Source organism: Acartia tonsa, chromosome 13 (assembly GCF_053477335.1).
Source record: "Acartia tonsa isolate MP-2025a chromosome 13, ASM5347733v1, whole genome shotgun sequence".
Taxonomy (NCBI): Eukaryota; Metazoa; Arthropoda; class Copepoda; order Calanoida; family Acartiidae; genus Acartia; species Acartia tonsa.
In genome coordinates this window covers 41,114,353-41,129,597 of record NC_137272.1, presented here as the reverse complement: position 1 = coordinate 41,129,597, position 15,245 = coordinate 41,114,353, and the positions used below count along the sequence as shown (strand labels likewise).

The 15,245-nt window shown below is 31.8% G+C and overlaps 1 protein-coding gene across 1 annotated transcript in view; it reads right to left on the bottom strand.

Annotated features, from left to right (window-relative positions):
* Positions 1 to 15,245, bottom strand: part of Pka-C3 (Protein kinase, cAMP-dependent, catalytic subunit 3) — an 85,902-nt gene that overhangs the window by 32,878 nt on the left and 37,779 nt on the right. The window contains exons 2-4 of the mRNA XM_080146645.1: positions 12,112 to 12,207; positions 4,151 to 4,188; positions 3,701 to 3,745 (exon numbers count right to left, since the gene is read on the bottom strand). Coding sequence (XP_080002771.1) covers positions 3,701 to 3,745; positions 4,151 to 4,188; positions 12,112 to 12,207 — 179 coding nt within the window. The remainder of the gene's footprint in view (positions 1 to 3,700; positions 3,746 to 4,150; positions 4,189 to 12,111; positions 12,208 to 15,245) is intronic.

The following is a 15,245-nucleotide window of genomic DNA, read 5'->3' as shown; positions in this document are numbered from 1 at the left end:
TAAGAAGGCGAAAAAAGTTTTGGATAAATATGACCTACATGATAATACATTTTTTGCCAAGTTTTTAGTGGCATCTGTTTGCAAGTCAAGGTATTTCGCTTAGTTACTACAATAGAAGTTTTTTTTGGATAGAAAATCAGACAGACATTCGGAATTATAGAGTATCTTCGCTACTAATAAAATATGCACAATAGTTTAATCTTTGAAAATATATTGAATTGCTTAATCTAAACTCAATGAAACAGAGATAGAACAACGGACAATAAATTCAACTGCCCCTAAAATGTGTGAAATTTTGTCAGTACCTTTTTAAAAGGTGGAAATTGAGTTGTAGATTATTTTATATAAAATTGTCCTCTTATTCCTGAGGTCAATTCTTCAAAAACTTTTGACTCACTAAAATTTTAGTGGGGCAAACTGATTTTAGTGAGGCAAAAGTTTTTTTAAAAAATCACCTCAGATCTTATGAATATTGATATAAATCATTATATTTTTATATTTGATATCAAAATGTAATAGAAATCTTAAAATTTACAAAAAAATATTCTACTTTATGATAAGTTTAGTTACTACTTTTTAACCATTCTAGAAACTTTTATCTTTTATTATAATATAATACTCTCATTTATTTATTTGAGCTTTGCTTTTTATTTGTCATATAACTGTGTCTCAAAAATCAGTCATGTGACGTCACAAAAATTAGGGATTATCCATATCTTTTTTAGGGGTTTTCTTCCACACTTTTCCTCTAATCTCCCTCATTTTCATGACGTTACATGACTGATTTTTGAGACACTTTGTCCGGTTACGTTGTCATTCAATTATATTAATACAATTTATGACATTTAAGATTGAGCAAAAAGTGCTTTTCTGACCACTTGACCTATGCAAATGGGATCTATTCTTATTGAAATTTGAAAATCTAAATCTTTTATTCGCTTTCTTGTGCATTTTTAAAATTTTCATTCTTATTTAATAATATCTACTTTGCTTGCTTTCTAGCGGCTACGCCCCTAGATGTCACCAGTGGCACTTGAGTAATGGGGGTTAAGTTTACCCTTCGCTTTTAAAAGCAAATTTAAAGAAAAGTTAGAAAGTTATTTTTTTTTCAAGGGACGATTTCTCATGGGAGGGAAGAGGTACCCTTCTTCAAAATAGATATAAACCTTCCCTGGTAAAGGAATACCATATCAGTTCAGTAGTTACCGAGTTTTCAAGATACAGACACGCAGACAGACAGAAATTCTGTTACATTTATATAAGGTTATAAAAGCGAGCCAATAACAACCTGAATCTAATATTGTATTTGATAACAAAACACTTATATCATATCGATAATAACACAACAAAAATGTAATTATTTTCTGTTTTTTTCGTAATTCTATATTTTTAGCTTAGATATGTAACTGCATTATTAGGATAGGAATATGTATTACAACAATTATATAAAAGTAACAGGATGTGTGTCTGTAGCTTGTAATCTTACTCACCACTCTGGGCCGATATGGTTCTCCTTTAGAGTAAGGTTTCTTATAGATGCAGATAAGGTTTTATCAAGAATACAAATTTTATTTGTTTTTCAGCATATCTTTTTCTGTCTATGTTAACAAATAACAACGTGATTCTTGGTGGATTGTTATATATATATAAAAACTAGCGGCTACGCTCCTAGGAGCCTCTAGGGGCACTGGTAGGAGGGGGAAAAGTCGACCTCATCCCATTTTAAATTTGGGTTCAAAAAAAGAGTTAAAAAATATTTTTTTGGGGGGAGGGGGGTAAAGACACCCTCTCCAAAAATAGTTTAAAACCTTTCCAGGACATATAAGAAGCTTCACTGTAAAGGAGAACAATATCGGTTTTGAGGTTAGTGAGAACCTTTGGGACATACAAAAAACGCTTACTACTTTATATATTAGGATATTATTATATCTATTTGTTGTGTTTTCTGGTGTTATAAATCAAGGAATTATTCATATCAGAATTACAAATGTAAGAGTCCAAGAAGGGAGATGTAAATTGGAGTTTACATTACAGCGGTACCCAAACCCAAGTTGTTTTTTTTCTTGGGAGGTAACAAACCTCCTCTATAGAGCCCCAAACTTTAAGTTTAATATTTTCTGGTGGGAATAGGGGTGGGGGGGGAAGTAGAATCAAATAAATACCCAACGACAATTTTTCTACGGGTTACAATACTTAAGGACTGAACCTAGTAAAAGTGGCTGACTCAGATTTTGACGTCAAAAAAATTAGCTAATGAGATGCCATTATAAATTTTACCATTGGTCCATTACATTGTACACTGGCCTCTCATTGGTTATTTTTTTTGACGTGATAATCTTAGTCAGCCATTTTACTAGGTTTTTATGGACTTAGTTGCTGTACTTTATTAGTGACTCAAACCTAGGGACGGGGATAATACATCTCAAGAAAAATTTTAAGGTTTTTACTATTTAATTCACTATCTATCCATATAAAAATTTTAGGATATAGTCCATTTCGTGGCAACGCCCCTTAAGGGGTGATTCGTCATATTTTCAAAATGGCTTTTGATAGGTTATTTTATTTTAGGTTAGGTTATATCGGGTTAGGTGATTGCCTCGTAGGGTTAGGCAATTGGCCCTGCAGGGTTAGAGCCCCCTGAAGAAGCTAGATATAGGAAAATATAGATATGTAGCCACGAAAGGGGCTACACCCCAAATCTCTATAGAGCCCCAAACTTTAAGTTTAATATTTTCTGGTGAGAATAGGGGTGGGGTGGAAGTAGAATCAAATAAATACCCAACGACAATTTTTCTACTGGCTACAATACTATCAGTGACTCAAACCTAGGGACGGGGATATAATATTTCAAGAAAAGATATATTGATTTTTTTGAGGGGAATTTGAGGATGGGGTAGCTGGATCTTTGATAATATGTAGTTTAATCAGAATTGATCCGCGGAAACATTGGAAGCAAAATAATTTTTCCAGATGTCAAATCCCTATATCCCAGCTCTAACCAAAGTTTAGAATAATATTTGGTTATTCTAAAAGTTTTGGAGTTATTTTTAGAAAATAAAGTATTAATAACAATATTTGTTTATTTTAGGAGTTATTTTTAATAAATAACATATTTTTGATTTATAAAGACATTTTTGTTATAATGTAGTTATGTATATTACAAACAATATTTTTTGATGTATTTGTCATTTGCTTGTTTGTCATAGTAGAATTGTATATTACATCGTATTATATACAGTTTTCCGCGTATAGGAAAAGAAAAATTATTAGAATAGTTCCAGTTTTGTTGGGCCCGAGGCCAATTTGTCTTGCAAGGGGTTAGGTTTCCTTTCCTAAAATGGATACAAACCTAATCTAGACCTATTTTAAGCTTCACTGTTAAGGAGAACCATATCGATATAGCGGTTAGCAAACAGATCTATAGTATAAACGTATATACAGACAACTACCTCCTTTCCTTTTTCAAAGACCTCTTTCGTCTGCTTCTAAATTATTTTTTGTTACTTGGCTCTGTTAATATAAGCGACACCATTGCATTGGTTGATTTTCAATGACCCAATAGAAAGGTTGCACTAGGCGGTTGCGATGGGGAGATACAGTTATTTAACCCGTTCTCCCTCTATTGTTTTACTTGAATGGTTAGCAGACGCACACAGACAAACATCCTGTTGCTTTTCTTTAAGGATAAAATAGAACTGACCTTATGTGACCAAGTAAGATCAACCAGGAAGGGATGCTGGATTTCCTAAGGATAAAAAAACAATTAACTAATATCTGAAAATTTATTCTAGGTATTTAGTAATTAAACTCCTAAGAAAAGCAAAATAAGCATTTTTTTTAGACATCTAGGAAAATTTATGAGAATTATTGAACTTTAGTCTTAATTAAAGATTATTATAAGATAAAAATAAAAAATAATGTAGACAAAAACTCGATCAGTTGTGAAAAAGCTTAAAAAAGTGCATGATTTGATTTTTTCTAAAAAGCAAAACTCATCAAACAAACGATTACTAAAAGCTCTGAAGTTCGGATTTATAGACGGAACCTTTTTACTCATCTTATAAAACACATTTGGACGAAAAACAAGACAAACATATATCCTATCAATAAACTATTGAGTAGCTTCGTTATATGAATAATAAATGTTTACCTTGAGAATATTTTTCTCGTTCTTGACGTGTTCAACCTATGATGGACAGGCATAACAATATGGATAGATAGATAGATAGATAGATAGATAGATAGATAGATAGATAGATAGATAGATAGATAGATAGATAGATAGATAGATAGATAGATAGATAGATAGATAGATAGATAGATAGATAGATAGATAGATAGATAGATAGATAGATAGATAGATAGATAGATAGATAGATAGATAGATAGATAGATAGATAGATAGATAGATAGATAGATAGATAGATAGATAGATAGTTAGATAGATAGATAGATAGATAGATAGATATATAGATAGATAGATATATAGATAGATAGATAGATAGATAGATAGATAAAATTATTATAAAAATGCAAATATCCAACTAAATGCTAATGAAAAATATATAGATAGATAGATTTATTATAAAAATGCAAATATCTAACTAAATGCTAATGCAAATTACCTCCATGGTGGAAAATAAATAAAAATTTGCGTTGAAAAACATATTTGCTGTAAACACTGTTGCAGAGCCAGGAACATGAATAAATGGATAGGTAAATAGGGTAGGCCTCATGGATTTAAAGGGATAAGAAAACTGGGGTATAGTCCCCTTCGTAGCAACGCCTCTTGAGGGGCGTTTCGTCGTATTTTCACAGTAGCTTTTCCCCTATCTCTAGCCAATGCGGGCTCTAATCCTGCGAGGCCAATTGCCTAACTTTGCTGGGCAATTACCTAACCCAAATTAACCTAACCTAACCTTACGTAACCCATAAAACTAATGTAAAAATTACGACGAAACGCCCATTAAAAGGCGGAGCCTTGAAAGGGACTATACCCGAAAATAGAACAAAGATGATAGGCAAAATTACCTCTTCTGTAAATTAATATTATTTGTTAAAAAGTTTGGACATTGCAAGTTAAAACCAACAACTCAAAGAAACTTTTTCCATTTTTCTCTGCATAAAAAAAATATGAAATAATGTTACATTTTGCATGATTTTAGATAATCCTTTATCCGTGCATAAATTAGCAAGGTCAATGGGTCAGTGCTAGGTAGTTTGCAAAAAAAAACTTTTCCTGGCGAAAAAAAGTGACCACTCGTTACAACACATTTTTTTTTAATTAATCGTCAATAACCCAATTTTCTAAATAGATAGAATTAGTTTTCAGTAAGGTAACTGCAAATATGATGAAAGACTAAATATAGTTATTTATCGCATCGTATTATAAACAGCTCTCCTCGGATATAGAATGTACAATTATATGATTAAAACCAGTTTTGTTAGTCCCGAGATGTCGAAGGCACGGGCTAACAAAACTAGTTTTCATAGTATGATTGTACATTTTTATATTAGTTGAAAACTGGATATAATTTCTTCAGTATGACTGAGAACCGGTTCTAATCCAGTGGACATTAATCGGTTTCGAGGCCATATTGAAAAATCTTAATAGTCTAATCCACAAAAGTAATATAAACTAATAATATTAGCTAATATTGAAAGGAAGAATTGTAGTTTTTAAAAGAATATGCAAAACATATTGGGGCGTTGATAAACAGGAGAGCAGGGATAATTTTGGCCATAAGTGGCGCAGCAATAACTAGCTAACAACATTAATGTATAGGAAAGGATATTAAAGTTACTCTAAATGACATTGTCAATAAATCTCTGAAAATTAGATTTTTGTTTGTATTTAAAATTTTTGTATTAAATTAGCAAATTTGATGATTAAGGTCAAACAAACCTACTGACATGCCCTAATTATAATGTATATGTGCTTCTAAAAGACAGGAACAAATAAATTAAACAACATATTGCAATATTGACAAGCATGAAGAAAAAACAAGGATGACAACATCCATAAAAGAGATGCATTACCAAATATGTATGGTAACAACGCATTTAAAATGTAAAAAGATTCCGTTTTTTTTTTACACATTTAGAAATATAAATCTCTTAACATTACTGATGTATTCAAAATAGATGTCATATTCAATGATTTATTAGCCATATTATTATTCATTTGTACTTTTAGTTACCTTTTTAACCTAATCCAAGGATAAAAAGTCATATGGAATATTTCCTTAAAAATAAGATGACTTTTGTCTGTTAAAGCAATGATGGATAGGAATTTGCATCTAAAAATTATTTTTGTCAATCAAATAAAGTATTATACTATTTGAGCTTTTTCCTTTAAAATAAATAAAAATAAGGGATGGGGGGGAAGGTAATATTTCTTTTTGTTTGTTTGTTGCTTTAGGTAAGGTTAGGTTAGGTTATATTAGGTTCTTGGTAGCCCCACATGCGAGGTGCAGGGATTAGGCATAGGAGATATTTCCAAATTTAAGAGGGTTAGGGCTTGACAAGCACTTTGGGGGAAGTCACTAATTTTAGTCTCAATACTGATAACTTATCATACAATGTATCCCTCGCTCTGTAATTCTCTAAAAAAAACCTTGTTTCCAAATATAAATAGTGGACTAAAAACATTTAAAAGCAAGGATGACAACATCCTTAAACGCGAAAACTTAGCCCCGACATTATGCATTAATTCAACGTTTGAAATATTTACAGCAGTTGTTCTATACCTTACGGGGCCATTTAACCATGCAGGACTTTCCAAAACCTTACTTAAACATTAATACGTTTTTTCTTCTTTGGTGTATTGAGTTTAATTGGCCAATTAATTAATGACTTTATTCAATGATTTAAACAAATAAAACATTTTTTTTCAGTCTGCATTGACGTATAGACGAACCTTAGCTATGTTAATATAGATATGCTTCGTTGTTATTTTTATGCTTAAAAAAACTGCTGTGTAACCACTTCCACATATTATTACATTCATATTTAGAACAAGAATGGGGTATAGTCCCTTTCGTGGCAACGCCCCTTAAAGGGCGATTCTTCGTATTTTCACACTAGCATTTCTCCTATTTCTAGCCCCTGCGGGGCAATCACCTAACCCAATATAACCTAAAATAACCTATTAAAAGCCATTATAAAAATACGACCAATCGCCCCTTAAGGAGCGTTAACACGAAAGAGACAGTTGAGTAACAAAATAAAAAAAATCAAGAACAAAGTGGATTAAGAGAAGATGTGTAGTAGTAAATCAAATTATTAACAAAAAAATCATGAAACATTTCACATATGCGTTTATGCTTATGTGTAGTACTTCTGACAGACTGGCCGACCAAGTAAGTTACATACTGGATACACATTTGTAAAGAAAATCTTAACAAAAAATCAGCCGTCTATCTTGAAAAGCTGCCGAGAAAATCATATTTTTACCATAGTGGTACGTACGGACGGACTAAACAAAGTGAATTCTAGAGTAGGTTCACTACTAAAGAAAAAAAAATAGTTAACATAATGTTTGATGAAATGGCAGTTGTAATAATACGCGCTTCTGGTTATTATGGTTCATATGCGGAAGAGAATGTACTCCAGAAGAAAAACTATCACTTATCATTCTCTATTCATTTGTTCTTTCTTTCAACTTATTGTATTATTATTCCTGTGTATTCAAAATTGTGCAGCTACTCGATGGTTTTATTTTACCATACATCCGTTTCTTTATTCGTTAGATAATTATCTATAATACAAAATAAGTAGAATGATGTCTGTCCGTCCGTCCCTCTACATTTTAGGGAATATACCTACTGGTCCTATGGTGGTTTTAGGCTATTTTCTTGGGGAGTGGGACACCCCCAACCCCCCCCCAAAAAGCCAAAAAATCCCCCCCCCATATTTTTTTTTGTTAAAAATGGCCCATTACCCCCCCCCCCCCCTTGGACGCCTATGCTCCTGGGGCAAAGCCCCTAGAGGCTAGGGCAAAGCCGCTAGTATAATATATAATAATACAGAATATTATAACAAATTTGACAGAGGATTCAATCATATTTCTGAGGGAGGGGGGAGGGGAAATTAAATATCTCTCATAAATATTTTGTAAAGGTACATTCTACCCCTGCCCCCTACCCCTTCCCGAAATAGGATTAAATAAAGGGGTTTTAGTATAGTTTACAAAACCTTAATTATAAAAATGGCCTAATATTTGTGCTTTTTGGATTTATTTAGATCTTAAAAACTGCCAGACAGACAGAATTTGTACTATTTGTTTTGTCTATGATCAGGCCTAAATGTTTTTTCATGATTCATGATTTTAAAATAGGGATATGGCTATGGTAAAGGAAGAAAATTGGCGGTTTCTCTAAAAGTGCTCTGTCGAACACAAAAACCCCCTCACCCCTTATATTGAAATCAAACTTAAGATAATGTTAGGTTAGGTTATATTGAGTACAGGGTAGCCCCTCTGGATTAGGAATCCTCTACAGGGGCTATGCAATATTAAGAAGAAAATGCCTACCCCTTTATTTTTTATTCATTTCCAAAACCTAATCTAAGCATCAAAAATATATTTTTGACAGTAAATATTTTCTTTTCTTGTGCACTTTCCCCTCCGAGATTATAGAAATGATCGAATTGTCTGGAAAAATAATGTTTTGGTAAAATTCTTTATTACAACAGCGGACATTTAATAACCCCCTTGCCCAACCTTAAACTTATTTGGTAGCAAAAACGTATTGAAAAGACTTCCTTACAGTTATAGCTTTTAAGTATATGCAAGGAAGACAAAGAAAGTCTCTCAATGACGTCATAAAACTGAGGGATGCGGAGAGGAGGAGTGGGAAGGAAAACCCCTAAAAAAAGAGATGGATAATCCCTCGTTTTTATGACGTAACAAGCTGATTTTTTGAGGGACTTTCTTTGTCTTCATATGTAAGAGGTAGAAATGTTACACGTGAAGTTTGTACCAACCAATCAAGATCTAATAAAAGTCTCTAAAGTTTTTAAGCCAACGTAAAAGTTTGGAAACTAGTATGATTTAAGTCTAATGACTCCTACCCTCCCTGTAATATTTAGAACATTCTGTCTACACAAAATGCACAACTACTGAAAAACAATATTCTAAAGGCGAATCTTTTCTTCAATCATAGTGATTATTCATTACGCCATTAAAATGAAAGTGGAAACTAGTTAAATGGAGATAATTTGGGGTATCAATGCCTGAATTATAGACCGGCAAATACATGCGCTTATAGAGTTGCTTCGCAGTTAAAAAGTAAGTCTTTTTGCAGATTTAATCAAACACCTTTTTATTACTTTGGAAATAATATTTACTTTACTACATTACACTTTGTATATAAAACGTTTGCTTGTGCTTTAAGATTTCTCTTGAGAGAGTGGTGGTACCCTCCCCCCAAAAAGTTATAAACCTTCATGGGACCTATGAGAAGCTACCATGTTAAGGAGAACCCGATCGGTTCAGCGGTTAGCGAGATCCTTCGGTAAAAACAGATAGACAACATCCTATTACTTTATTATAAGGATTAAACAGTTTGAAAGTAATCATTTCTTATAACAATAGAATCATTACTACTTTTGGCAGATTTGGTTACTTTTTTCATGGAATTTTCTAAAAAATAAGGGATGGTTTTAGGCTATTTATACGGTTGTGAAACACGCTCCCATATGGGTTGAACGAACCTCTTAAGCTTGGGTTGAAGCCGCTAATGAAAAGTTAAAATAAATATTAGATCAATGTAAAAGCAGGAAAACCCAAATAATTAAAAGTTATATTTATTGCGAAAGTTTTGGTATTCATTCACCTCCGCATATATTATCAAATTCATCAACTTTTTTTTTATCGTCAAAAACAACCAATAGTAAATAAATATTAGCTTCTTTCTCATGATGAGAGTGAAGCAATAAATAAAGGAAATAAGGATATAAAGGATGAGCTTTCGCTCCATCATTTGTTCCCTTTGGCAAAAAAAATATTCACTCCTTGTCATCAAAGTAATTAGAAATTATACATATTTTGCGGAAAGTGACGGTTTCGAATGCACACTACAGACTACAGTTGCTATGTTGAACAGTTAAACAGATAAAGGTCGTGTAATCAAAAGGTTGGTTGTCTATTGGTTGTTACTCTACCCTACCTAAATGAGTGCCATTGAAAATACTAATCTACATTTATAATTAATTTTGAAAGAAACAAGGATGACATCATCCATAAAAGCGAAGCACTGAAACGGTAGGACAAACGGACATTAACACTTGAATAGTGTCAGAACTGAATATACAAAAATCAGATCAATCGAATAATTAGATCACATAAAAATTTGTTGTTAAAAAAGTAGAAAAATGTTGAAAATGGACGCACGGACATTCTACTAATGATTATAGAGTTGCTACGCTTTCTAAATCATACCTAACTACTACAGGAACCACCATGCAAAGTTTGAAATCGATAGGACAATTCTAACATGCCTAAATTAACGAAAAAAGCTATCTCTCTGTGACGGACGGACGGACGGACCGACCCTAACTATAGAAAAGCTTCGCCTTTAGAAATGTTAATTGCTCAGCAGTAATGAGATAAAACCAATAATCAGAAAATCTAATAATTACAACTTAACAAGAACAATTATATCTAATAATAGTAAAGCTTATTTTTCTATGCAAAGCTTTTCTATAATTAGGGTCGGTCCGTACGTCCGTCCGTCCGTCACAGATGGATAGCTTTTTTCGTTAATTTAGGCATGTTAGAATTGTTCTATTGATTTTAAACTTTGCATGATCATTCTTGTAGTATTTAGGTATGCCTTGAAAAGTGTAGCTACTCTTTAGTCATTACAAGAATGTCCGTACGTCCATTTTTGACATGTAATTTTTAAACTTTTTTAACAACAATTTTAATGCGATATAATTATCCGATCAATCTGATTTTTGGAGTAGTAATTCCTATTACAATAAGATTCAATATCATACGCGAAGCATCTATATAATCAAGTCCTTAAAATGTCAGTATTTCATCAAACAGTATTCTGTATCTAAGAAGTTTTGCAACAAATTTACGTATAATTTTGTCAAAACTTATATTTTTATACCTTTTTTATTCAGTTCTGTTGCTCTACAAGACCTAATGTTGGTTTATAATACCGTTTCAGAGCTTCGCTTTTATGGATGTTGTCATCCTTGTTTATTAATGATCTTGGAAATACGCTAACTATTAATAATAGTGATTGCTTTACAATAACTGCCAAACACTGCTTCTAACATGCAAGCAATTGTAATAGATAGACTGGCATTTAAACCTTTATACACTTGTCGAGTAGTCGCGCTTTAATTAGTTTTCCAATAAAAATAGTTATAGTAGAAATAATAATGATTAACTCAGAAAAGATTATAAAAACAACTTGTAATTAGTATAATTATTTTTCCTTAAACAAATAACATGTCAACGGCAATATAAAGGGTCATTCAAGAGAAATGCATTTATTAAAACTTTATTATGCATATAAAATAAAACAAATATATAAAATGCTTTCTATATTTGGAAAACCTGTTCTGGGACATTTATGTTTCAAATATTTAAAAATGATTATTCCAACAAAATATGCCTTAAAAACTTGTTTTTTTTCTAAAGGTCTTATTTTTGAAATTTTATGGATTTAAAGGTTGTGCAAAAAATACGCACATTTTTAAAATTCAAATAGCGCAGCTTATTTAAATGGTAGAAAAATGTTATACATACCGTTAGAATCGTCATAAAGTCATTCCTGTGCTATTTGTAATTTAGGAGCTACTTTGAAAAATGTGAGAAAAAGTTGAAAAGTTTTAAGTAAGTTGGAAGATTTTACCACGTAGCTCCTTTACTATACGTAGCACAGGAATTGTTTTTCTGAAACCCAAAACTAGATAGATAGATAAATAGATAGATAGATAGATAGATAGATAGATAGATAGATAGATAGATAGATAGATAGATAGATAGATAGATAGATAGATAGATAGATAGATAGATAGATAGATAGATAGATAGATAGATAAAAAGATAGATTGACAGATAGATAGATAGGTAGATTGTTATGCATTCCTGTTTTAGCCGAATGACATCATTGATGGCGAGTATCTTGAGGGCGTAGTAGTCTCTGGAGGCCCTCTCCCGGCACAAGCACACTCGGGCAAAAGTACCTGAAATAAAGAAAACCTTTGAAATTTTTTGAAAAAATACTACAAACGTTATCATATAATAAATTACAAATAAGTTGTTGTTCGATTGTTTGTTTATTATGTTATGTAAGGTTAGGTTAGTTTATATTGGGTATCGGTAGGCTGGCAGAGTTAGAGCATCGCAGTATTAGGGTTTGGGTTTATGCATAAAAAAACCTTCACCCCTTTTAAATAAATAGTGAGGGGTCGGAGGGAGAGGGGGTGATTAAAGGGTATCGGTTAGCCTAACAGGGTTTCTATGCTCGCTTGTCACTTTGAAGGAAAGAACCTTTTATCTTAATCCTATCAGACATTTTATATTTTTTGAGGGTTTCATATTTTTTTTACTATAACATTACAATTTTAAAAATAAATATGAATATTCAGAATTTAATGTCCTCTTGACTTTAACACAACATTTGATATGTAGAGAAAAAAATAGTTATTTCTCGCATCGTATTATAAATAGCTTTCCGCGGTTATAGAATGTACAATCATAAGATTAAAACCAGTTTTTTTAGCCCCGAGATGCCGAAGGTACCGGCTAAAAAACTGGTTTTAATCTTATGATTGTACATTTTTGTATTCGTAGAAAGCTGGATATAATACGATGCTAGACATATTTTTTTTCGTATGGTTGAGAACCGGTTCTTATCCACCGGATTCGAATGAATACGAGAAATATATTTACTTTTTCCAGGGATCATACGGTATAAGACAATGGGCAATAATAATAAACTTACCTAATAATGATAAACAAAATAATTCCTTCTGAGATTAAAATTATTAATTTAAAAGATTGGACATCAACCAATCAATACCCAACGTTTTTTAGCCATTGAGTACTATAATGAGCTTATAGAACTTTGAGTACCAGTGTAATTTACAGTCCAATGGTCCCTCCCTAACTTTTACAAACAAGGAAAATAATACAAAATAAACTATTTTAATTTCAAGTTTCTCTTTTAGAGAAGAAAAATATATTTGAAATTCGTCAAAATTTCTTTTAAAAAAAATTTGAGGAAAAACAATTTCTAAACGTTTTAAAGTTAAATTTACGGAATAAAAAAATAATTCTTTTATTATTTTTTCTCCCCCAATGTTTAAGAGATTCAAATGGCAGAATTTAACACTTTAACAATATCTTCTAATGAAAGAAAACGAAGTAGCGGGTTTCGTCTTATTTTCACAGAAGCTTTTGATTTTATTTTAGGTTAATTATAATGATTGCCTCGCAGGGCTAGAGAATTGGCCCCGCAAGGGGCTAGAAATAGAAGAGAAGCTACTATAAAATACGAGATTTATAAAACAGATGGGTACTCTACCGTTTTGTTTTTGGTTTTAAATCATGTATCTTAACTTTTTCATAATTATTTTAAAATAATTTTTTTGTTTCTAGTTTTGATGATGAGCTTTAAGAAAATATTATCAAATATGAATTTTGAAATTTGTGAACATTTGTTTACATGACATTTGCAAGAAAAAATACTTTAAGGACATGGAAGTGCCATCACATGAAAATTTAGCTGGCTACATTTTTCTTCTTTTAAATATTGTATTATTTTATAATATATAGAAATTAAAACAAGCCAAAAAATTTGAAAATTTCACAAATTATAAATATATAGAAATATATTACAAATATATAAAAATCGAACATTCCTTCTAATAAGTAAAAAAGTCGCTCTTTAACAAAAGTAGCTGCCGAACCCTATGAGAATGCATATAAATTATAGATTTGTTTTGCTATGAAAAAATTCCAAGAAAATTATAAAACATGGTGTTATATTGAATTTTACAAAACTTTTATCTCAGATTTCTAAAATAAACATTACACAAAATAAATTTTGTAATCCTTCTCATATTTCAGTTTCAACCCCTTCAAAGTTATGTGGGTCTAATAAAGGTATTATTTATAGATACATACTTGAGTTAAGAACTATTAGAAAGTTTGATAATATCTTGGAGCTACATCTTGATTGGTAGGCAATAAGGCAAAATTTATCCCAACTATCGCAGACAACCAACTCTTTGACTTTGTAATATGTTGCGTCTGTAGGGCAAAGAAATTCCCCCTTGCTGGAATGCTGATATAAGTTGCCTATTTTAATTATAATTTAGTCCCAGCAAGATATTTCGCCATAGAGTTGCCTTCAAGCTCGTGCAATATATGTACCAAGTCCTATGTACCTGGAAACCCATTCGCCATGAATTAACACCTAATTTTTTGGCGATAAACGTTGGAAAATCGGCCTTTCAAGCAAAAGGTAGCATGCGAGTTCGCCATCGATATCGTAGCAGAGTATGAAGTAAAGTCGCACAATAGTAGCATAAATTAAAAAAAAAAAGAGAGAGAGAGAGAGAGAGAGAGAGAGAGAGAGAGAGAGAGAGAGAGAGAGAGAGAGAGAGGATAAAAATAGAAGAAGTGAAAATTAAGAGCTGAAAGGCTTTTATACTTTAGAAAGAACCGAATAGAGAGCAGCATTATGCTTCTCTGCTACGATATCAATGGCGAACTTGCATGCTACCTTTTACTTGAAAGGCTGATTTTCCAACATATATCGCCAAAAAATTAGGTGGTAACTGAACAACGTAGCATGCTACCTGTTTTTTTTAAAGTTTCGCTGGGGTATTTTTATTGGTGAAAAAGGATAAATCACATGAAGAAAACTTTTATGCCTAGTAAAACTTATTTAATAAATAGATAATATTAATAACTAGATTGTACAATTTCAAACATGTTGTAGCTGGACAAAGTGTCTCAAAAATCAGCCATGTGCCGTCATAAAAAGGAGGGATTATCCATCTCTTTTTTTAGGGGTTTTCTTCTTCTCTTCTCCTCTCATCCCTTATCCCCTCATTTTTATGCCGTCACATGGGTGGTTTTTGAGACACTTTGTTCCGCTACAACATTTTGAGCATCAAAAAGTTTATTCTAATACTTCTATTTAACATACTTAAATAGAAAGTCAGATTTAGAGAAACTATTTTATAACTTTATTTATTTGGAGAATATAATA